This window comes from Sebastes umbrosus, chromosome 2, assembly GCF_015220745.1.
Source record: "Sebastes umbrosus isolate fSebUmb1 chromosome 2, fSebUmb1.pri, whole genome shotgun sequence".
In the NCBI taxonomy this organism is placed as follows: domain Eukaryota; kingdom Metazoa; phylum Chordata; class Actinopteri; order Perciformes; family Sebastidae; genus Sebastes; species Sebastes umbrosus.
In genome coordinates this window covers 25,021,950-25,044,411 of record NC_051270.1, presented here as the reverse complement: position 1 = coordinate 25,044,411, position 22,462 = coordinate 25,021,950, and the positions used below count along the sequence as shown (strand labels likewise).

Here is a 22,462-nt window from a genome sequence, read left to right as displayed (position 1 = left end):
TCTGCCGGCTGTTTACTCATGCTGCTGTCATTCATAATCTTTTCACATGTGGACTTTTAGGACTTAGTCATGCAAATAAGCAATAGAGTCTACCTTGCTGGTAGCCAAACAACAACTCTACTGAAAACTGAACAGGATATGGAAACACTAAGCACGCATGTAGTTTTAGACTGTCACTATTATCTAAAGCTGAATATAAACAATGTTTTGTTTGCAGAGTTTTATGACTCAATGACATTTTGTGTGTATTATATAAGTAGGCTATGTCTTGCACGCTGCACACAGGTTTAATGTGCCCTCATTGAGTTAGTGCTATTCTTTATAAGAACTGGAAGTTAAATACATACATAATAAAAAGTCCTATAGAACCAATAAGTATTGTCTTCAGTTCTAATTGGTTGAATCATGTTCATACCCTTACAAACAGTTATGTCATAAAAAGCCACATGATGTATTTCAGAGAGGTGTGGCGTTCTGATTTTTAGGCTTGCCGCGGTAATCGGTGTTACCGGTGTTGCACGTTGTTCGGGCATACACGGATTACATTACTTGCCCACCGTCATTTAGCTTTTTTATAGAAATAAAAACTATTTAGTTCATTTTGGCGTATCAGCGCCGTGTTATCAAAACATAGTCAGACTAGGGACGCTACAAATCGAAAGTGTCTGCTCCATACAGAGTCTCAGCACAGAGTAGTAGGAGTCAGATTTCACACAGGGGACGAGAGAGAGTTGATAGACAAGACGATAACGGAGGATTTAGTGTCAAAGCAAAAAGCAAAAGCGCCTATTTGGCAATATTTCAGATTTAAACCCAGTGCTATAAGGGAACCATAACATTAATGAGGTAATCACCATGTGAAGGACGGAGCGGTCAGCCGGTGTGCACGGCGCACGACAAAACAAGAATTTTGAGGACGTCATCTTGTGCTTTGGGAAACACTGATCCACATTTTTCTCCGTTTTATAGACCAAACAACTAATATATATTAAAATAGAAAATAATCTACAGATTAAACGACAATGAAAATAATCGTTAATTGCAGTCCTATTCTTTATGCTGTGCATAGCGGTGGTGTTGTATTGGACTACGTTATACAGGCAGGTATTTCTAATACTCTTCACCACTCATTTATGTAAAAGACAAGGTTTTAGACCCTTCAATATAATGCAGTCCAGTACATCACCACCACTAACTAAAAATGACCAAAGAGTTGTCTCAAAACTTTACAGGCTCAAAGTCTTCAAGAAAGGAACATTATAAGCTTCACAAAGACAGTATTTGTTGCAGGATTATTGTAATAGGATGCATCCAGATATACATATGTACTTATAAATTGGCCTCAAGATGTTAATCCGTTCCCTCTTGTTTCTTGTGTTGCAGAGTGCAGCGATGGAGGAAACGGTCATATGGGAACAGCACACAGTGACCCTTCACAGGGTAAGTGTTTACACCTTTCGCTCTCTGCCTGTCTCTGGCATCCCTAATCCTGCAGTATGTCTTGTGTGTTCTTCACTTTTTCTCTCTCTGCCCATCCATCTCTCTTCCTCTCTGTACTGAGAGGGCCAGCTGTAGCAGCAGCAGGATGTGTGGTACTGAAACAATAGTCAAGGAACCCAGATGGCAGGAAACAAGGCTAAGGAAGACTGAAATCAGCATCCACATCCTTACTACTTCATTTCACTTCCTTCCTGTTGGCAACATATTCTTCTCCCTAACACAACTCCAGGGAAAGAGGGGGGGTGATGGCTTTAGTCCATGTGCTTTTTGTCCTGTGTAAAGTCACATGTAATGATGATAGATTGCACCGGTGCATATAACTGATAATCCCTCTGGCACAATCAGCACAATCAAGTTAACTATCAAACTTTTCAAAGTCATATTCCCCGAGAGATAGATGATAAATCATATACCCATTGTCTTGTATGCTTAATTACTGAATGTATTTTGCTTTGAGACAGTAAACTGTAGTTAAGTTGATGCTGTTGTGCAGTGGGATTGTATAGAGCACCTGTCTAGACTGGCCTGCTTGCTGTAATCTAATTAACAGCGGCTTTATTGAGGCTGAAGGAGCAGTCCAGTGTGGCCTGCGGTTCTCTGCCTTGCGGTTCTCCTGTGTTGTTGTGGTTGTAAGATTAGCCTTTTACATCACATGGCTGGATCCTTCAGTGCTGGCTTTTACGTAGGCAAAAACACAGCAGTCCTCAAAGCCTCCATGGAAACCTCTTGGAAAATTAGCAACTTGCAAATGCATAGCTTTGTTCTTGTCCACAGCAAATATCCCAGTCTTTTAAACCTCATTACATTGTTTTACTTAAATAGCAGTTTCACTGATAATTAGCCTACAGAGAGCCTATTAGCTTGTTTTTGTTGGGATAGTTTACTGTATTTGTCATTTATGCGGTATCAGTCAGTATGTATGTATTTCTGTGTGTAGGCCCCAGGTTTTGGGTTTGGTATTGCCATCTCAGGTGGGCGAGACAACCCTCATTTCCAGAGTGGGGAGACGTCCATTGTGATATCTGATGTGCTGAAAGGAGGTCCTGCAGAGGGACTGCTACAGTAAGTCTTTGACTATTGTCGTCAATATTTTGTGGATTGTAGGAGCACTGTTAGTTTGACCTCAGAATTAGATAAAGTAAGTAAGCTCCTATTAAATATTTCTAATGTTACATTTTATTCTGAATGAATGTCTACCACCTAGGGCTGCACGATTATGACCAAAATGATAATCAGGATTATTTTGATCAATATTGAGATCACGATTATTCATTAATTTTAGGAACAAAATATTTTTATGGCAATTTCACATTTAAATAAGCAGAGCGCTGTTTCACTTGCACGTTGTGTTAGATTCTAACCGTCAAAAACTCTATATGTTATCATTTTACTTTGTTACTGTCATCTACAGTAATTATTTTCATAAAAATACACAATTCAAATGATTAGGAAATAAATTATTGTATTTTTATTTAAATATTTGCTTCGATTAAAAATGTAATATTGGCATTAGTAGTTCTAATTAGAAGCTGCTTAGAGTTAGTGTTAGGAAGTTAAACAGGTCATAATTCCCTCTCTATTATCTATTTTATATTGCTGTGAAAACGTCTCCTTCAACAACCCAATTTATTCAAGTTTCTCACCAAAAACTACACTACAAGATTACATTTGAACACATCATGATAGCGTTAAAATTTACCGTCGCCCAATACTCATTTTTACTGTGTAGAGCTTGAATGAATGTAGCACAATGGAACCTCCGTTAACGTTAGCTCTTTAGCTCCGTGCTGTCAGCAGATGAGGCGGTCACTGTGATTACTCTGAGCAGCATCATGGGAATGAATTACAATATAAGTTAATTGTTCCAAATGTTTTAAAGTTGTTACTCAACGGCTTGTTGTTCTTCACTCAGATGAAGAACTTCCACACCAACGGCATGCTGTGTGTGTGTGTGAGGACATAAAACCATCATGTGGTGGCTGCACATTTGTGTGTAACCTGCAAAAAATCGGATATATGAGATTGCTGAAAACCGGCTGCTTGTTGACGTTGCATCTCAAGCTGTTAGTTTGGGAAGCACTTGATTTATACAGCAGAGTTTTCTATGAGCGAAGCACACATTGTAAACATAAATATCGCAGTTGGTCATGTTCGTGGGAAGTCAAAATCGTGATCGCCATGAATAGTTGATTAATTGTGCAGCCCTACTACCACCCTGGTATGAATTGTATAAATTCACATAGATCTCTACAACTATTTAGACATTGTTAAGTGTTTTTGTTATTAATATTTTCAGAGAAAATGATCGAGTGGTGATGGTCAATGCAGTCTCTATGGACAACGTAGAGCATGCCTACGCAGTGCAGCAGCTCCGAAAGAGTGGCAAAAATGCAAAGATAGTAAGTTTGACTCTGAAGATATTTACCAAACCTGTATTTGTGCAACATTGTGTGAATCACAGTGGCCCTGATGTTACAGAGCATGATTTCAGGGGTTCACACTTACTTCTAATTGCTGTTTGACAGAATGATTTGTGCAACATTAATGAGACTATTGCGTGTGCTATGTGATTAAAATGTTTTGTTGTTGATTTACACTGAAACAAATTCCACATCAACTGCGGTTGGCAATAAATTATTGAATCTTGAATCTTACTATCATGTTGACCTCAAATGTGAGGGAGACCATAATAATCACATCTTTAATAACACTCAAAACTTCCTGTCTTTTCCCAGACTATTCGTCGCAAAAGGAAAGTGCAGCTCCCTGTTTCTCGGCCAGGGGACAGGGAGACCATGTCAGAGCACGAGGAAGAGGACAGTGACGAGGAGGATGGCTATGATCATGATCACGATCACGATCACGATCACCACAGTGGGCGTGGTAGCCAAAGTGCCTATGGAGGAGCAAGCGGAGGCACGGGCACTGGCAGGCGTCAGGATCGTGAGCGTAGCAGCAGTGGCAGGCGGGATCACAGTGCCTCGCGGGAGAGGAGCGTCTCACCGCGCTCCGATCGCCGATCAACAACCTCCTCTGCTGCACCCAGGCCTGCCAAGGTCACCCTCGTCAAGTCCCGCAAAAATGAAGGTGAGCAACGAAATGTCCAAGCACCTTAAAAGTTTACTATGCAAATCCTAGAGTTTAAAGGTCTATAAGAACTTTAATGTTGACTAACCTGTTAATCTTATTTGCAGGGAACTGAGTGAGTTTTAATGATGCACCCTGTTAATATTACTTCTCTGTGCTTATTAACTATGAAAGTAGAATATGGACTGCGGTTGGCCAGCCACATCTTTGTGAAGGACATCTCTCCTGAGAGCCTTGCTGCCAGAGATGGAAACATCCAGGAGGGAGATGTTGTGCTTAAGGTGAGAGAAAACAGATGAGTGTTTGCATGAATGAGCCGACAGGTAAGACGGGGGTTTTAAAAGTGGGTAAAACGCAATATTGAGGAAATGAACTGATAAAACAATTATAAGAATAAACATAAAGAGGAACATTGTTGACATCGAGCTGCCACCACTGGAACATCTTCACAACAGTTGCTGCGTGAGGAGGGCTAAGAACATCATACAAGACATCACACACTCTGGACATCATCTGTTTAAACTCCTCCCATCAGGCAGGCGCTTCAGATCAATCCACGTACGCACAAATAGACTGAAAATCAGCTTCTTTCATAGAGCTGTAGCACTACTGAACTCAGACATCTCCTGAGTCTGTCAAGACTGATGTGCTGCCACACTGCACTCTTACGGGACTTTTGCTGCTGATGTTTGCACACTCGTTAGTTGTATTGAAACGTTATTGTACTATACTCATATTGCTTATATTTTTATGTCTATATCGCTCAGATTCTGCACTTTAATCGCTGATATTTATAACTAATCTTTTATCTCATTCATCTCTTATTTATTCCTTGTAAATATGTGTGTCGTCTTTATAATATAATGCACCATTTTGAGGCCAACTGCAGTTTCGTTATGCTTGCAGGATGACAATAAAGTTCTTGAATCTCCTGAAGGTGAAAAAAAATAGCTTTAAATAATGTCATTAATAGAGAAGGAGTGAGGTGGGGTGAAAGAGAAGGGAGTATCAAGTTTTACTGGAAACTTTCACTAGCCTGCCGTGGTAATCTGCTGAAAGTGGCTCGCAGAGTGAGGTCACAGTTCATTAGTATGCAGGCTCACCAGCAGGAATACCACACATTCCATTATTCCTTTGAATTTTTATCCCCTCGATCTCTGAGGAGGGAAAAATCCTCCTTCACAATGCAGAGATGCATTCAAAATCCAATTTACTGTATCAATTGTTCTGAAGAGAGGCGGAGACATTTTCTAGTTGAAATGCGATTGCAGGACAAAGACCAATAGAAATCAAATACTTGAATAAAGATAATATAATAATAATAATAATAATAGTTTTGCTTTATACAACATATATGATACAATACAATTTCCGTGGACTGTCTGTGTCTCTAACGGTACCAAAAACATTGCAATCCTAATTGTAAATACTTTTAAACTTGTTTATAGCCTTCCAGACATCCTTATTGTTAATGTGAGGGAAAACAATTCACAATTCCTCTTAAAAAAACTTTATTATAATAGTCATATACATACAGGTACATGAATTATTACCTCCCTCTGCATTTAACCCATCCTAAGCATTTCGGAGCAGTGGGCTGCCGTAAAGCGTCCGGGGAGCAACTAACAGTGCCTCGCTCAAGGACACTTTGAAATGCAGACAGTAGGAGCCGTCAACCTTTCCGTTAAAGGACGACCCCCTCTACTCACTGAGCTACAGTCGCCCCAATGTTTACCTTGTGATGATCCCATAGTTTTCAAAAGAACATTGTGGGATCTACAGAAAAATTGTGCAATGAAGTTGACCTGTTTATTCAGTTTTCTCCTCTCCTCTTCCTCTGGCAGATCAATGGCACAGTCACAGAGAACCTATCACTAATAGATGCCAAGAAGCTGATTGAGAGGTCAAAGGGCAAGTTGAAGATGGTGGTGCAGAGAGACGAGCGAGCTACGCTGCTCAACATTCCTGACATGGATGACAGCATCCCATCAGCCAATAACTCCGACAGAGATGGTGAGACAACAGACGTGTAGCAGTGCCGTGTCGGATGCTTACTTACTTAGTCCTTGTTGCGCCGGGTGGCACATACGGCAAGGACTAAGGATCTCCACTCATCTCTGTTGTTTGCTTTCTTCTCAATGCTGTTCCAGCTGTATCCTCTCGTCTTCATTCCTCCTTTGATGGTTCGCCTCCAGGTTGTTTTGGGCCTCCCTCTTTCATGTTTTCCCTCTGGTGTCCAACACAATGCCACTTTTGTCATGTCATCAGATTCCTTAATACATGTCCTAGCCATCTCCATCTTCTTCTTATCAATATTGTTTTCATGTCCAAGCACCCTGTCGTTTTGTTTAGATCATGGTGTGTAATCTTCCTAGGCCAGAATATGTGTCGTGTTAGATGCAGCTAGCATAAAGCTGTGACCCTGTGTTTACAAAAGACAAATTATATAATGATTTATGTCATTGATTAAATGCTAATGCATTTTTAATCTAAAATTCACAGACATTTCAGAAATACATTCACTGACATCAGACCATTCCAATCGATCCCACGGGCGAGGTAGTCGATCACGTTCACCTGACAGGCCCGAACCATCAGACCTTCTCCGTCACTCACCTCGGCAGATCAGCAATGGCAGGTAAGCAACGTACATATGCACGTGCACACACATCTGACTGCAAATCAGGTGATGGGACACAGCTGTGACACATACCACAGTCATACATCCATACTCCCACCCCTCCAACTCCATACATCATGTCCACACCTTCGGGTTAGTGGGTGCTGAGTAAGTACCTTGCACCACTAATGCATAAATCAATAGATAAAGACATTGCATGCATAAACCATCACAGCCCCTCTGGAGCCGTGACTGAGTTCCAATAAAGCGTCACTCTGGGAGAGGAAGAGAGGAGGGATTGACTCACCTCCTCCTGGTGGACTAAGGACTTGTTTGAAAGTACACTTTTAACCAGTTTCTGTACAGAGAATCACCTTCAAACTGTATAAGGTTGTCTCAGCTTTATATAGTCACTCACTTCAATCATGCAAAGCTAGGTTTTTTTACTATTGTTGCCATCACTCATGCTAATGACCTAAACATTAGTACTTGAAACAAAATCTGTGTTTTATAATGCATATTTGATTAATGCAATGCTATTTTCTGCATATACTCTGTACAGATGTCAGAGAACCGATACTTCGTTACCAAATCGATGCCAAAATTCTTGAAATGTGATGGTACTCATTTTTCTACAATACCGCAGGTACTGTCAGGGCTCGAGACTAACGGCGTCCCGTCATCCCAGGGACAATAGAAAATGTGTTTGGATACAGTAAACTTACTATTGGCGCGTCCAGGGGAGGCACCCTAATTTCTCCCTGATCACGCTACATTGCGAACAACAAATCCGTGTTGAAATCGGCAGGACGAGAGCTAGTTAACGTTAGCTGTTAGCTCCGTGCAGGACGGCGCTGCTTACAAGCTGCTAACAGCTAACGTTAATTCACTCTCGTCCTGACGATTTCAACACAGGAGGTGCCATTGATTTACATTATGATGCTTTCAGGCTCTATGAGTATTGGGCGAAGGTAAATTAATAACGTTATCATGATGTGTTCAAATGAAATCTTGAATAACTACAGTTGTTTGAAGGAGATGTTTTCACAGCAATATTAAATAGATAATATAGAGAGAATTATGACCTGTTTAACTTCCTAACAAAAAAGCAGTATGCGAACGGTAATAAAGAATTGCATGTTGAAGTACGTGAGATTTATTGTTTTACTTTTGGTTTTTACCGTGGTATCGAATTGGTATCGTGAATCGTGAAATTTCACTGGTATTGGTATCGGCTATTAAATTTCTCTGTCGTCTGTACACTTTATGTGCTGTTCTTTCAATTAATTTTAATGCCCATAATGTCTCTTTGTCCTCCTTTTTTCTTACTGCCAGTTGGAGCTTCCAGTAAGTTATCTTTCTCATAGTTTAGTGGTTTTGTAGTTTAGTAGTTTCAAAGCTTCTTGTAGCTGACTAGCACATACAGTAGATGACAAAGGAGAGCTGTAGAAAGTCATGCAACGGACTATAGTTTCTCTCAGTCAGTGTATGTTGTATGCTTACAAGGCAAGAACAAGATACTGAGACAAGACAACTTGTTCTTTCAGACTTGGGTCCAGTTGATAAAACAGAACTGGGGAGTGAAACAGGCTTGGCACTTTTTGGAGCAGACCCATGCTTCAGTCATTGGCTGCAATGAGAAAAGACAGAGGCTATGTTGCTGGTTTCTGATCTTAGTAAAAGTCTGTTTGATACTGTGGAGTAGGGCTGGGTGTTGAACCCATGCAGCCTTTATGCACTTGTTCGGGATTGAACTGTCAGATTCTCGTAAAATCAGACCTCCTTTCATCATATTTATATTGGCCTTGAGTTGCAGGCATACATAATAGGCTGTCATACTCCAAACCATAAAAACTATGCTAAAGAGAACATGTGTAACCGGATAGAGAACTAGCCAGAGGTGCTATTTCAGGAGGCAGTACAACTCATTGCTAATCAAATAGTGGCAGCACTTCTGTAATGTTAATGAGATCACGGTCTGACTATGTGACATATGGGTGCCAAACCTGCTGTTTATAACACACTCTCTTCCTGAAGGGCAAAATGTCTCACTGGAACAGGTATACAAAACCCAAGTTTAGCTGAAAAACCAGTAGCCTTGTTGAGATATTTCTTGCATTACTTGTATTGCACAGACCCACACATACAGCTGTTGTAGCTGCAGGATGGTAGTTCAGTGTTCTGCTGCTATGTTTAGCTTGCAAGTTGCTTGTCAGTCGTGCCTAGATTAACCTCCAGTGCTGGCATTTCATTAGATGGTACATTGTGTCAGACTGTGGAGTAACCTTACTTGTTTCAATGCAGGATGAGGGCAGGTTCACTGTTGCACAGATTACTTCCAATGTAAGTGAATGCATCCCTTTGATAACAGACCAGTGTGTGTTTGTTTTGATTATTTATCACTGTAATACTGCTGTTGCTGTCTCCCTGATCCCCCTTTTGAGGAAAACCAAATTACGTTACGTCATTTTGTTTATGTGTACCATTGCACATTTGGTATGACTGGTTAATCTGGTTTGCACATGAATCGTCATCAGAGGAGTAGCACCTGCTTCTCATGTTTCTGTGGTTGAAGAAGTTACTGAGGAAGTAAAAGTCTGACTGTCACAAGCCTGTGATGTCAGGGGATGTTTTTACTGTCTCCCAGTTTGGGGTGGGGGGGGAGGGGGAGGAGGAATTTGACATACTTCCCACAGTGCTTTGCCCCAAGCCAGATGGTTTGCTTAATCTGATTGGCTGTAGGGCTTCTCCCTAGGGCAACGACGCTGTTGCATGTTTTTAAATACAACATATCATCAAAAACGCCCTTCATCCAAAGTGTCTCTTAATGAGCACGAGTATACTTTGTACATCGACTCTCTGTGTTGTCTTTCAAGGAAGTATACTCAAACTCATCTTAATAAGGGTCATGGTTCAACTTGCAGATACATTTGTGTGAGTAATTATTCTTTTTTATTTTTTAAGATTTTTGTCATTGATATGCTTAATTGTTAGATTGTTAGTTTACAAGAGTGAAATTTAGCTATTTTGTTATTTTACATTTTGTTTGTTTTGCTAAATCTGTTTTGTTCTTTAATCTCTTCCCTCGGCCGACTTTACTGTCTTTAAGAGGCTGAAGCAGACTCACCATCCAAACGCCAAAAAATGAAATTCTTGCAAAAATCTCCAATTATCCAAAGTTTCTGATACCAAATCACAGCATGTCTTTTTCTGTGTTGTTCCTCAAGGTCTTGGTGTCTCAATGTGGTATTTTGGAGGGATTTTTGATAATTTTTATCAATTAAAAGAATTGTTAAATTTAGCATTAAATCTGTGTAACAAAAGGTATCAACACAAAAACTGCTACAACAACTTATGAGACATAATAGAGCATGGGGATGGCCATCATATACTTCTATCATCATGTTCTTAGCCTTTATACACTTTCACAATTTATTTTAATAACTTAATTCATGTTTATTTCTGATTCATGACTAGAACAACTTGACACACAGCGCTGAGCTGCATCTCAAATTAATCTTCAGGTTCTCAGCTTGAGATTCAGATGTACACCTCTTCTATGTGACATCTACTGTTGACCTGCTATCTCCCCCCCTAAAGACCCCCTGTACCCCCCTAAAAAGACAAAAACGGGTCTATGATAAAGAGCAGTGGAGTGGAGAAGGTTAAATATTTTGGAGCTTGTGGATGGATATAGATCGGGACTGTTATGCAGCGTAGAGATTCTGGTGTGGCAGTAACATATTTTCCATCATTTGTTGATGTCTGTGACGCCACATCTCTCCTGCTCTTTCACCTTTCCTGTCTCTTACTTCCCTTGCTCGCTCTTGCCTGTACTGTAACAGTGTGTAAGCGAAGGGGATTGAACAAAGGCTTCTGTCAAATGGTGTTTGTCAGTGTGAAGCTTTTTTTTAGCACCATTCTGCAGAAAGAAACAACAGATTTAGGCCACAACAGCCTCTCTCTCTCTCTCTCTCTCTCTCTCTCTCTCTCTCTCTCTCTCTCTCTCTCTCTCTGTCCATTGCTCTTGCTGTGTTTGTCTCTTTCTCTTTCACCCCTATCCCACACTCTCTTTCTCATTCATCCATTACACTCCCAGACACAAACACACACTCTGTCTTTCTCTCTCTCCCATTACAATTCTGTTATTTATCCTCGGGCTGCAGCTCTCATTTGCCATTCTCCCTCCACAACAAACTCTCATACAGGACTCTCTGATGCTGGCAAACTGCACGGATCAGATTCATGTGTAAAATTGAATTGTAGTGAGAGAAGTCAGGGACCTAGAAAAGGCCATGCTGTGGTGGGAAAATACTGTAAAGAAGTTCAGCAGCTGCATTGTGTGTAAATAGATGTACCTTTGTGTTTCACTGTTTTATTTATGGGTGACTACACTGTACTGTATACTTTATCTACACTGTATATTTTCGTACTGCATGAGCAAAACTAAGAGACTGGGAGAAGTTTCCTCGTCTGAGCCTGGTGGCACAGTCTGCACCTTCACATTCTTCTACAAAAGCCTCTGAATGCAGCTCAAGTACTGTGCCAGCAGGCAGTCATGTGACCAGATAGGAATTCAACCATTGTTTTAAGCAACAGAGCCCTTTCTACTCTGTTAGAAGTAGCCTACAAGACACACACACACACACACACACACCCCATTTCCCCTTGTTTATTCTATCCAGGTTAAACAGGAACTTGGACTGAAAAGTATCCTAACTCAAGAGTTTATGTTGAAAGGCTTGGTTTTATTATTCTTTCTCTGCCTGGTGCTTTCATTGGAATGGTTAATAAAATGGGAGTTTACATCAATCCTCCAGAAAAACGTCTGCTCCAGTTGAATTAATATCAGTTTCTGGTTGGGAGAGTGGTTTGCTATTTGCAGGGTCTTTTTGACAGAGCAGCACATCCTTCTTTTTATAGCTTATTGTCTTCTCATCAAATGTTCTGTCCATGTGCCCTTATCACGTCATCCAGGGTCCATGCTATTTCCTTTTGGGTTCCTTTCAGTGTCTGTATCTTCCTGCTGATGTCAGCACAAGACAAAGCCCCGAAAGATGATATTTTTAATCTTGTGCGCACAAGACAACTTTTATTTATTTATTTATTTTTCCAGGGACGGTGAACATTCACAAACAAGATTTTAGTTTCTATCTCATTGAAAATGTGCCAGAATTAGCTCATGTGCTAATTTTCATCTGTAGTCCCTGGGCAGGTTATTACAAATTAGTTATCAATATTAGTTATCAATATCAGCAAGCAATACAATACAATGCAATAACATACATAAATACTAGAACTGTCAATCGATTAAAATATTTAATCGCAATTAATCACACATTTTGTATCTGTTCAAAATGTACCTTAAAGGGAGATGTGTCAAGTTTTGAATACTCTTAACAACATGGGAGTGGGCAATTATGCTTGCTTTATGCAAATTTATGTATATATTTATTATTTGAAATCAATTAAAAACACAAAACACCCTCACAAGTACTGGATTTAGCATAAAAAATATGCTCAAATCATAACATGGCAAGTGTGTCAGTGTGCTGACTTGACTATGACTTGCCCCAAACTGCATGTGATTATCATAAAGTGGGCATGTCTGTAAAGGGGAGACACCTGGGTACCCATAGAACCCATTTTCATTCACATATGAAGAACTTTGAAAATGGCCATGACAGTTTTTCCTCGTCAAAATGTAGCGCAAATTTGGAGTGTTATTTAGCCTCTTTCACGACAAGCTAGTATGACATGGTTGTACCAATGAAGTCCTTAGGTTTTGTAGTTTCATATGATGCCAGTATCTTTTAGCTTTAAAACTGAGCCTGCTACAACCTAAAAATCACAAGTTGCGTTAATGCGTCAGAGAAATAAGGGGCGTTAAAACGTATTTGCGTTATGCATCATTTTTGCGTTAACTTTGATACCCCTAATAAATACGTTTAAAAAATAGCAGTATGTAACGACCGTGCCAGAGATGATGGTTACTCATGATTACAGGTTTGGTTTGCTCTAAGCCATTTCTTAAGTTTAATAAACGATAATTATCTTGTGCGCACAAGATAATAACTAAAAATATCACCTTTCGGGAATATAGGGGCTCCGTACAAGGTCATTTTCACACACGCTGAAATCAGCAAAGATGTTGCAGTCATTTAAGGAATACATTAATAGAAACTGTGGTTGTTTACAGCATTAACAGTTCACTTGTACTGAATTGCCATGTGTTATTTTTGTCTATTTCAGTCATCGAAGTCGAGATGAGGATCGCCCATCCAAAGCAGGGGTCATGTCCACACCAGTCAAAAGCTCTGATGATGGTGTAATGTCACAGGCCAGCGACCAGGCCAGCTCCAGAGATGACAAACTGTTACCTCCGCTGCCTGGTACAGAAACCTCTTCCCATCAGCCCTCAACTTGAGGGATTAGTGTGGTTTCTCATGTTTGTCTCAGCTTTCACCACCTTTTATATTTCTACATCTCATTGTCATTAGTAATGTAAGGTTTCAGTTAGGTTTTACAGCAAAGAATGTTCACTGAGTCAGCTCTACAAGAAAAAACAATACTTGTAGAGCTGACTCAGTGAACATTCTTTGCTGTAAAACCTAACTGAAGTACCTAAAGACAAATTATTAAAAAGACAAACAGTGTGCCAGGCTTCAGATACATCTTTACACTAAACTCCACTCCTGCTGTTCAATAAGACACAATCTAAACTATTAATTGGGTAATTTCTATCAACATATTGTTGTAAAAGTTATTGTTAACTGCAAATTACATTTTTACGCATCCTTATCAGTCTTCACTAAGAAATACTAACTAAACGTGACACGGATTAAAGGCTGTTACACATCGGCAACGTTTTTTTTCTTCGTGAGAAAATTACGTGCCGAAAAAGCAGCGTAATTTTTTTTGTGGAACAAGATCACTTCTCTGAGCTTTCGCACCGCAAATAATGGCGTCAACCAATCAGGATGTACAGAAACGGTTGAGTTACGCCTATATTTATGAAACAATAACACGGAGGCTTCATGGTCCGAACCAGAACAGCAAACTTTATTACTCCTTTCAACCTTGACAAAAGCAGCGCATACCAGATCCACTCCTTCCGTTCTTCCCTTTCACAACATTTTGTTGTTGTTTATTCATCACACCCCCGGTGTGTAAAGGCCTTTATGTTGATGCTTTCACTTTTACATTTGGTTTCACTATTACCCAGCACTTGGCTTGCTATCTTCACTGTGCAAAATTATTAATCTAATGCTGTCCTGCATGGAGTGTTTACAACTTTCCTTGGGAGTAAGTGTGTTATTTAACTTACTATGATTGTTTTTGTGGCAGAACCAAAGCCAGTTTATGCACAGCCTGGTCAGCCTGACGTGGACCTGCCTGTCAGCCCCTCTGATGCCCCCGTACCCAGCGCCGCTCATGATGACAGCATCCTCAGGTAAATGTCCTAGATGTTCTCGTCCACCTTACAGTATCGAGTGCAGATTTGCATTGTGGCATGTATATCAAGGGGATTTATTATTCACTTAAAAAACAATTAGGCTTCCTGCCATATACTTGAAATTTAGTTCAGATATTCTGGTGAGCTTTTGTTTTGGCTCTGTTGCTACTCCACACTCTGCTTGGCTGTGTTTTGTGTCTCATTGAATGATTGTTTTTAAATCCATGACTTGCTGACCTTTTTTGCTTAATCCCATCTGTCTACCTGTGTTCTCTTGTAGGCCGAGTATGAAGCTGGTCAAGTTCAAGAAGGGAGAGAGTGTCGGTCTGCGGTTAGCAGGAGGGAACGACGTGGGGATTTTTGTGGCAGGTGTTTTGGAGGACAGTCCTGCAGCCAAGGAGGGGCTGGAGGAGGGAGACCAGATTCTCAGGGTACGCTACACTCCATCACTCAAGCAACATGGCTATTGTTCGCTCTCTGCAGTAACATGTATACATGAAATGTAGTTTTTGAAATAGTGGTGATGGATTATGAGAATCACAGAAACCTGATTTGTTGGCCACGTACTGTGTATGCTTCATCAGTTTTTGTGTACATGTAAATGACAAATATTTTAGAAAGGCAGCAGTTCAGTGGGTTGAAAAGAAAGATCATCAGTCGTTGCTTTATGTTGGATTCAATATAATTAAACCTAAAGTCTGGCTAAAAACTGAAGCTGAAATAAGTAGATCTAAATGGGTTTTCACAGCTGAAGTGGACTATTTATGAAACTCTGTAAAAGCTGTCCTTTCATTGCATCGTCTGTCAAAGCACCCTAAGAAAAAAAACAACTCCTTAGGCTACACTTGTCATTTATCAGATATGCCAGCCTTGGTTGAAAAATGGACAGTGGTGGGGAAGAAATCTGCTGCATGTAAACACAGGTTTTACAGTAATCAGGGATGTATAAATGTGTTTGTGAACACAGAAATCGTACTCTGGTGCAGACCAAAACAACCGGTCCAAGACAGCTTGTAACAGGTGGTCTCTGACTGTTTTCAAGCCAGACTGCCTGTGCGTGCATTTGTTGAGATGGACACAGGTAAACGACAGGTTAAAACGAGTGGGAGAGGACTGACCTGGACTTCTGCAGAAGTCAAATGTTTGCTTGACATCTGGGACGAAGAGAACATCCATCCATCCATTATCTGTAATCACTTATCCTACTCAGGGTCGCAGGTGGGCTGGGGCTGATTACTGACATGGGAGAAAACCCACGCTTACACGGGGAGAACATGGAAACTCTACACAAAAGGGCCCCAAGCCAGATTTGAACCTGCAACCCTCTTGCTGTGTGGCGGCAGTGCTAACCACTGCACAACCCTAGTGAACATACAGAATATGCTAAATAAAGTCCACAAAAATAGTGTTGTTATAAAGTCATTCATGATAAACTGGAGAAGGGATTTGTGCGCACAGTAGTTCCATGCAGAGTTTGACAGCAATATATCAAAGTCTGTGCTTCCCTGCATAGAAGTAGCAGCTCTCGAGACGAAAAAGATAAATTCGCTCCTTCGTACACGCCCCTCAGCTAATTATTTTTTTTATTTGGTCTGCTTTAATTTGTGCACTGTGAAACCGAACCAGACTAAATAGAAAACTAACCAAAAGTATCAGTTTCACTCTGATTCGGACTAACCAAACGGACTATGACTTATGAAAGTGCCCTAGGTCACATGCAGATATATAGGATGACTGCGGCTGAAGTAGATCTTTCTATTTCATTGCTTTGCGATTGCAGTGTGTTGTCTCAGTATTAAGTAGCTTGTAAGATGATTCCAAGATATTGAGTTTATTCAGGCTTTTGTAAGTTATTATTTCCATGTCACATGTATGAGAGTGGGAAGAACATCTGGTGTTATTGTCAAAATAGACGAGCAGTAGCTGCCCACGTAACTTAGATAATCAGTGGTGAAACTATGTGATCCCATGGCCACAATCGTTTTATTTCTGTGTATAGAGATCTTGGGAATGCAGCACAATAAATCTGTCAGTCTATGAGTCATTCTGGGCTCTGCCTCGTGTCAAAACTCCCCTTGTTTCCAATGTGAAGACACAATAGATGTCGTTCTTGCACTCTGACCTCGGAACAGTTGACTTTCTGTTCAGCTGAACACTAGAGTAACATTGTTGATGAGATGATGGAAACCCTCTTGATGTCATTGTTGGATCCATTCTGTCATGTTTATACAAAGACAACTATTATTACACCTGCTATGTTTAATGCTGAAACGTTGAAGCTGTGTAGTAGAGGCTGAATAATTAGCCACACAGCTTTTTACTATGACATAAACATCTATGGACTGCATTTATCTTATAGACAAAGCTGTCCATTACCATATCCCCTTCTCTTAATGAACATACTATGTCTTGTGTTCCTCCCACTCCACAGCATAGATCTCTCTGTGCCTGTGCCTGTGCCTGTGTGTGTGTTCTCTTTGCTGTGCAAACACACCTTAGAGACTTCCAGGACATTGTTTTCCATCTTCAGATGGTTTCCCTTTGGTCATGGTGTGCTAGTGGAGATAAAGACGTCAAGCCCTCCTGTTTCTGGGAAGGACAAAGGTGTCTTTCTGAGGTTCAGTGATTCAGTCCATGTGTTTCTGGTTCCCCTGCTGCCCCTCAAGCAGAGTCAACAAACAGCAGTTATTGTGTTTGGGACAGAAGCAGGAGGTGAGGAGGAGGCTGCTTGGTTGTAGGGGGAATACATCGCCCTGCTTCTGTTCAGGAACAAGTTTTTCTTTTCCTCCTCTTATTCTGTGAGAAATCAAGAGAGTGATAGCTGCTAGAGTTTCTGGGGGTTTTTTTGTCAAAGAAAAAAAAATTAAAGTTGTTGAAAAGAGAGGAGAAGAGTTCACTTTAATTCAGTAACTTTCAACATTTTTTAAGCATTTAACAGTCATTATTTAATAACTTTGTTGAATACTCAATTCTGATTGGTCAATCACTGCATTCTACGGTCTGTTATTACTTTATAGCAGACTGTTGCTATGGACGCAGTTCCATTTTTGTATCAAATTATGGATTTGTTAAGTAATGAAGGGATTTATTTCACAACAATGATCCACTAGCTGTACATTATCCCTTACTTATACCATGGTCTGGGTGAATACTCGATTCTGATTAGCTGCCGGTTGTTTATTAATTCTCGATAATGGACCTACTGAGTAGTTCCAGTGAAACTGTCTGTTCACCGTTCTAAATTAATGCGCTGGCTACAAAAACATCTTAATGTCTTATTCACAACACTGATACCTTGTATCACAGAAGCGATCGTCTCACATTCGCTATTCAACTCCAAAAGTACACATGGCCTCTCATTTGTTCGTCTTGATATTGATTTGGGGACAATGATATGTCTGGATAGCTAGCTAGTCGTCTTATTAAACATACTGTCAAATTATATTTACTTTTTTTCAACCGTACGTAATGTCATTGACGTTGAATCTTGCTAGCATAGTGTTAGCTTTCTGGCTAGTAGCTGAGCCAAAGGGTTCTATAAGCTGAGCGGACTAGAAGTTTCTGCTGTTGCCAAGTCCTAGCTACGGTCCATCCTATTTACTGGAGCAGTGAACAATGTTTCCATTACATAAGAACCTTATGGGATGGTCATATTTTTTAGAGGTATTAGCAAACCTTCAGGGTTACCATGGAAACGGAGTGAATAGATTGTTTTTGGTTGCAGAACGCATGAAAATATTAATGAATGTTTTTTCTCTTAGGCATGTGGCCACATGGGTAATGCTCTTCAAGATGTCCGTAATCAGGAATTAATGGACGATGTGGAGGCCAAGTTGCCTCCGCAAAGTTAATTCCTGATAGTGGACACCTCACCGGGCATTATCCCTTACATAATTTGCTCTTTCGTATGATAGTCCACTAGTCCTTCAATTTAACTGTAAGTTGATTTTTCTACGTCTTCTGTTCTGCATCTGTAGGTGAATAATGTGGACTTTGCCAACATCATCCGGGAGGAGGCTGTGCTGTTTCTGCTGGATCTCCCAAAAGGAGAAGAAGTTACTATTTTGGCCCAGAAGAAGAAGGATGGTGAGTGATGGCAGTATAAAGTACTGTGTTAGTAATGTAAACTAGGGCTCTCAAAGTTAACGCGATAATAGCACGCAAAGTTGTTTTAACGCCACTAATTTATTTAACGCATTAACACAACTTGTGATTTTTAGGATGCAGCAGGCTCATTTTTAAAGCTAGAGTGGAGATACTGGCATCATATGAAACTAAAAAACCTAATCAATTGGTATCAACCTGGTCATACTAGCTTGTCAGAAAGGAGGCTAAATAACGCTCCAAACACCACGCTAAATTTTGTTGAAGAAAAACTGGAATGGCCATTTTCAAAAGGGGTCCCTTGACCTCTGACCTCATCATATACTGTATGAGTGAAAATGGGTTCTATGGGTACCCACGAGTCTCCCCTTTACAGACATGCCCACTTTATGATAATCACATGGAGTTCTGGGCAAGTCACAGTCAAGTCAGCACACTGACACACTGACAGCTGTTGTTGCCTGTTAATAAATACATAAAGCAGCATATTTGCCCACTATGTTGATAAGATTATTAAATACTTGACAAATCTCTATTTAATCAAATGTGTGATTAATTTGTGATTAATCTCGATTAAATATTGTAATCGATTGACAGCCCTTGTGTAAACACATCAGGCATCAAAACCAGCACATTTAAAACGTCGCTGTAATCATCTCTTGTCATTTTCTGCTTTTTCTTTAGTGTATCGGAGGATAGTGGAATCGGACGTGGGTGACTCCTTCTACATCCGGACACATTTTGAATATGAAAAAGAGTCGCCGTACGGGCTGAGCTTTAACAAGGGCGAGGTGTTCCGTGTAGTAGACACGCTCTACAACGGCAAATTAGGCTCCTGGCTCGCAATCCGTATTGGCAAGAACCATCAAGAAGTGGAAAGAGGCATCATTCCCAACAAGAACAGGTAAAAGAAGTTTTCAGGTCACACCTTTTATTACCTGTACAGCTTGTCCTGGCACTTTATGAATGAACAATGGGGCAGACAAAGGAACAGAAACATTGTGGTTGATCTGTGAGTAGCAAGGAAGGATGTGAGAGCATATTTCCATTTATTCATTGAAATGTGTTAAATATTCTACTATATTTAACACATTTATCATGATTTTAAATGCTTATTATTTGTGTTTCTGTAATTCTGTGTAAGAAAAGACTTTAGTTCTGTGTTATAGTCTGTGTTTTTAAAGTAGGGCATATTTAACACATCACGTGTGTCAGGTTTTATAAGGATATAATGTACGAGTTGTTATGTTATATAAGGATTACTGTGTGAGGTTCATGAGGTCTGTGTGTCTGAGGATATGTAGTATAGATCATGATCCAGCCAACAGCATCGTTTTATCTAGGCCTGTCTCAACAGCCTTAAACGGCCTCTGGCTCTGTTTACACAGAGATTCCTCACTGTCCTGCTGACAGAGAAGACAGAGCTTTCCACATGCTGCATGCATTTATATCACATACATTAAACATTGTGAAACATATCTCAGCTCCCCGGCCAAGATAAACCTGCCTCCCTGGATATTGTTTCACAAAACCCTAAAATCACACTCAGCATTCAATAATATTATTCTAAAAACATGCATCGAAAGAAGACCATTATTATTCAAAGCCACCAGGAATGACTTCTCTTCTTTTCCAGTAAGTTTAGGAAACAGATACTGCAGAAGAAATTCATGGTTTGTAAATCTGTATTGGTGGAAAGTGTGTCAGTGTTTTATAAAGTCTTATCTTAGTTTCTGTTATACATATTCTGTATGTATATCGGAGCATCACTAAAATGTGTATATCAAAATAATATGTGTCATTATCTTGTGAAAATACCTGATTTAAAGTAATGAATTTACATATACCAATTGCTGACTGTGTTATTCTGCTGAAAAATCATTGAGTTATGACATTTAAGCTCTTCATAATGTGAATATTGAGCTATAAATTAGATTGTACTAGCCCTTAAGACAACATCAACTAGCCTAAATATAAAATGTCCTTTAAGCGTTTCGTCAGCAAGTACTCCATAATCAGTTTGACAACCATCTACAACTCAGTACTGCACAATGGTGTTACAGTTACACCTCTTCCTAAGTGGACGCGATTTGAACGAGTAAACATCAGATTGGTTCAGTATTTACCAATGAAGATGTCCTAACCTGTTCCGTGCAAAGCAACGTACCTTGCTTGAAAAAACGCTTGCCCTGGCTCTATGTATGCACAGTAACTGACAGTTATTCAACATCACTCTCTCTATGTAATAGATAGTGACATTGCTCGTAGTATATATGGACAATTTTTCATGCTCCATTCACCAGAGTTTGCTCGGTTGCTGTATGTTAGGAAGAGGTGTTGCAGTACCAGTATATTACCATGGCTTTCCTCTCCAAACAGTATTAAGCTGAATGCCTAATACCTGAACTATCTAAAAGTGGCCTTGATTGCAGTTTTGATTGAAGTCCTGACAGCTGACCTTACTCTTACTCTTCTCTATCCAGAGCTGAGCAGCTATCCAGTGTCCAGTACACCCTCCCCAAAACACCAGGCGGCGACAGAGCGGACTTCTGGAGATTCAGAGGACTGCGAAGCTCCAAGAGGAATTTGCGGAAGAGCAGGGAGGACTTGTCGGCTCAGCCAGTTCAGACCAAGTTCCCTGCCTATGAGAGGGTGGTGCTGAGGGAAGGTAAGAGTACATCTGCACAGGCAGTACCGGCAATCAACTCCCACATATCTTTATAATTTATTGTAGGAAGAATTTACCAAGTAGTGGACAGATTTCAAACTAGTAGCAAAAAGAAACACGTGGTCCTCCACGGCACTCGTGAGTTTCGTCAAGAAATTTAGTAGTTATTACCAATACCAGTGAGATTTCATGATTCTTGATACCAGTTCGATACTACGGTAAAAAAACGTAAGTAAAACAATAAATCCCATATACTTCAACATCCACTCCTTTATTACTGTCTGCATACTGTTTTTTGTTAGGAAGTTAAACAGGTCATAATTCCCTCTCTAATATCTATTTTATATTGATGTAAAAACATCTCCTTCAAACAACTGGATTTATTCAGGTTTCTCACCAAACAAGAGTTACATTTGAACACATCATGATAACGTTAGAATTTACCTTCGCCCAATATCAATTTTACTGAATAGAGCTTGAACGCATCATAATGTAAATCAGTGGCACCTCCCGTGTTGAAATAGGAAGGACGAGAGATAGTCAACGGTAGCTGTTAGCAGCTGGTGAGCAGTACAGTCCTGCACGGAGCTAACAGCTAACGTTAACTACCTCTCGTCCTGCCGATTTCAACACCGATTTGTTGTTTGCAATGTAGTGTTATCAGGGCTAAAATATGGTGTTTCCCCTGACTTGTTGATAGTGAGTTTACTACGTCCCAAACACATTTTCTATTGTCCCCGGGTTGACAGGACGCCGTTAGTCTCTGGCTTGTCGGTACAAATGAGTATCATCACGTTTTCAGAATTTTGGCATCATCTTGGCACCGAAGAATCGGTTCTCTGACATCCCTAGACGACTGTAGTCCTACGTTTCTATGCTTCTAAGCATTGCAAAGTTTTTCATTTGTTCATTACTGATTGTGATATATTATAATGAGGTAAAAATGTATGATCTAATTTAGCATTGTGTTTGTAAGTGTTACATGATGCTAACCTTTGGTACTCTCTTTGACATGGTCTTGTTCTCG

General features: G+C 40.2%; 1 protein-coding gene across 14 annotated transcripts in view; it reads left to right on the top strand.

The window, feature by feature from the left end:
- tjp1a (tight junction protein 1a) overlaps positions 1 to 22,462 on the top strand; it is a 129,921-nt gene that overhangs the window by 87,229 nt on the left and 20,230 nt on the right. For 7 of the 14 annotated variants that reach the window (XM_037757340.1, XM_037757404.1, XM_037757323.1 and 4 more), the window contains 15 exons: positions 1,384 to 1,440; positions 2,438 to 2,562; positions 3,797 to 3,899; positions 4,236 to 4,587; positions 4,762 to 4,868; positions 6,432 to 6,600; positions 7,090 to 7,225; positions 8,543 to 8,554; positions 9,512 to 9,550; positions 13,460 to 13,599; positions 14,555 to 14,660; positions 14,944 to 15,094; positions 18,641 to 18,749; positions 19,452 to 19,671; positions 21,251 to 21,435. In XM_037757340.1, the coding sequence (XP_037613268.1) occupies positions 1,384 to 1,440; positions 2,438 to 2,562; positions 3,797 to 3,899; positions 4,236 to 4,587; positions 4,762 to 4,868; positions 6,432 to 6,600; positions 7,090 to 7,225; positions 8,543 to 8,554; positions 9,512 to 9,550; positions 13,460 to 13,599; positions 14,555 to 14,660; positions 14,944 to 15,094; positions 18,641 to 18,749; positions 19,452 to 19,671; positions 21,251 to 21,435 (2,011 nt within the window). The remainder of the gene's footprint in view (positions 1 to 1,383; positions 1,441 to 2,437; positions 2,563 to 3,796; positions 3,900 to 4,235; positions 4,588 to 4,761; positions 4,869 to 6,431; positions 6,601 to 7,089; positions 7,226 to 8,542; positions 8,555 to 9,511; positions 9,551 to 13,459; positions 13,600 to 14,554; positions 14,661 to 14,943; positions 15,095 to 18,640; positions 18,750 to 19,451; positions 19,672 to 21,250; positions 21,436 to 22,462) is intronic. The other 7 variants (XM_037757427.1, XM_037757395.1, XM_037757365.1 and 4 more) reach the window with 3 other exon arrangements.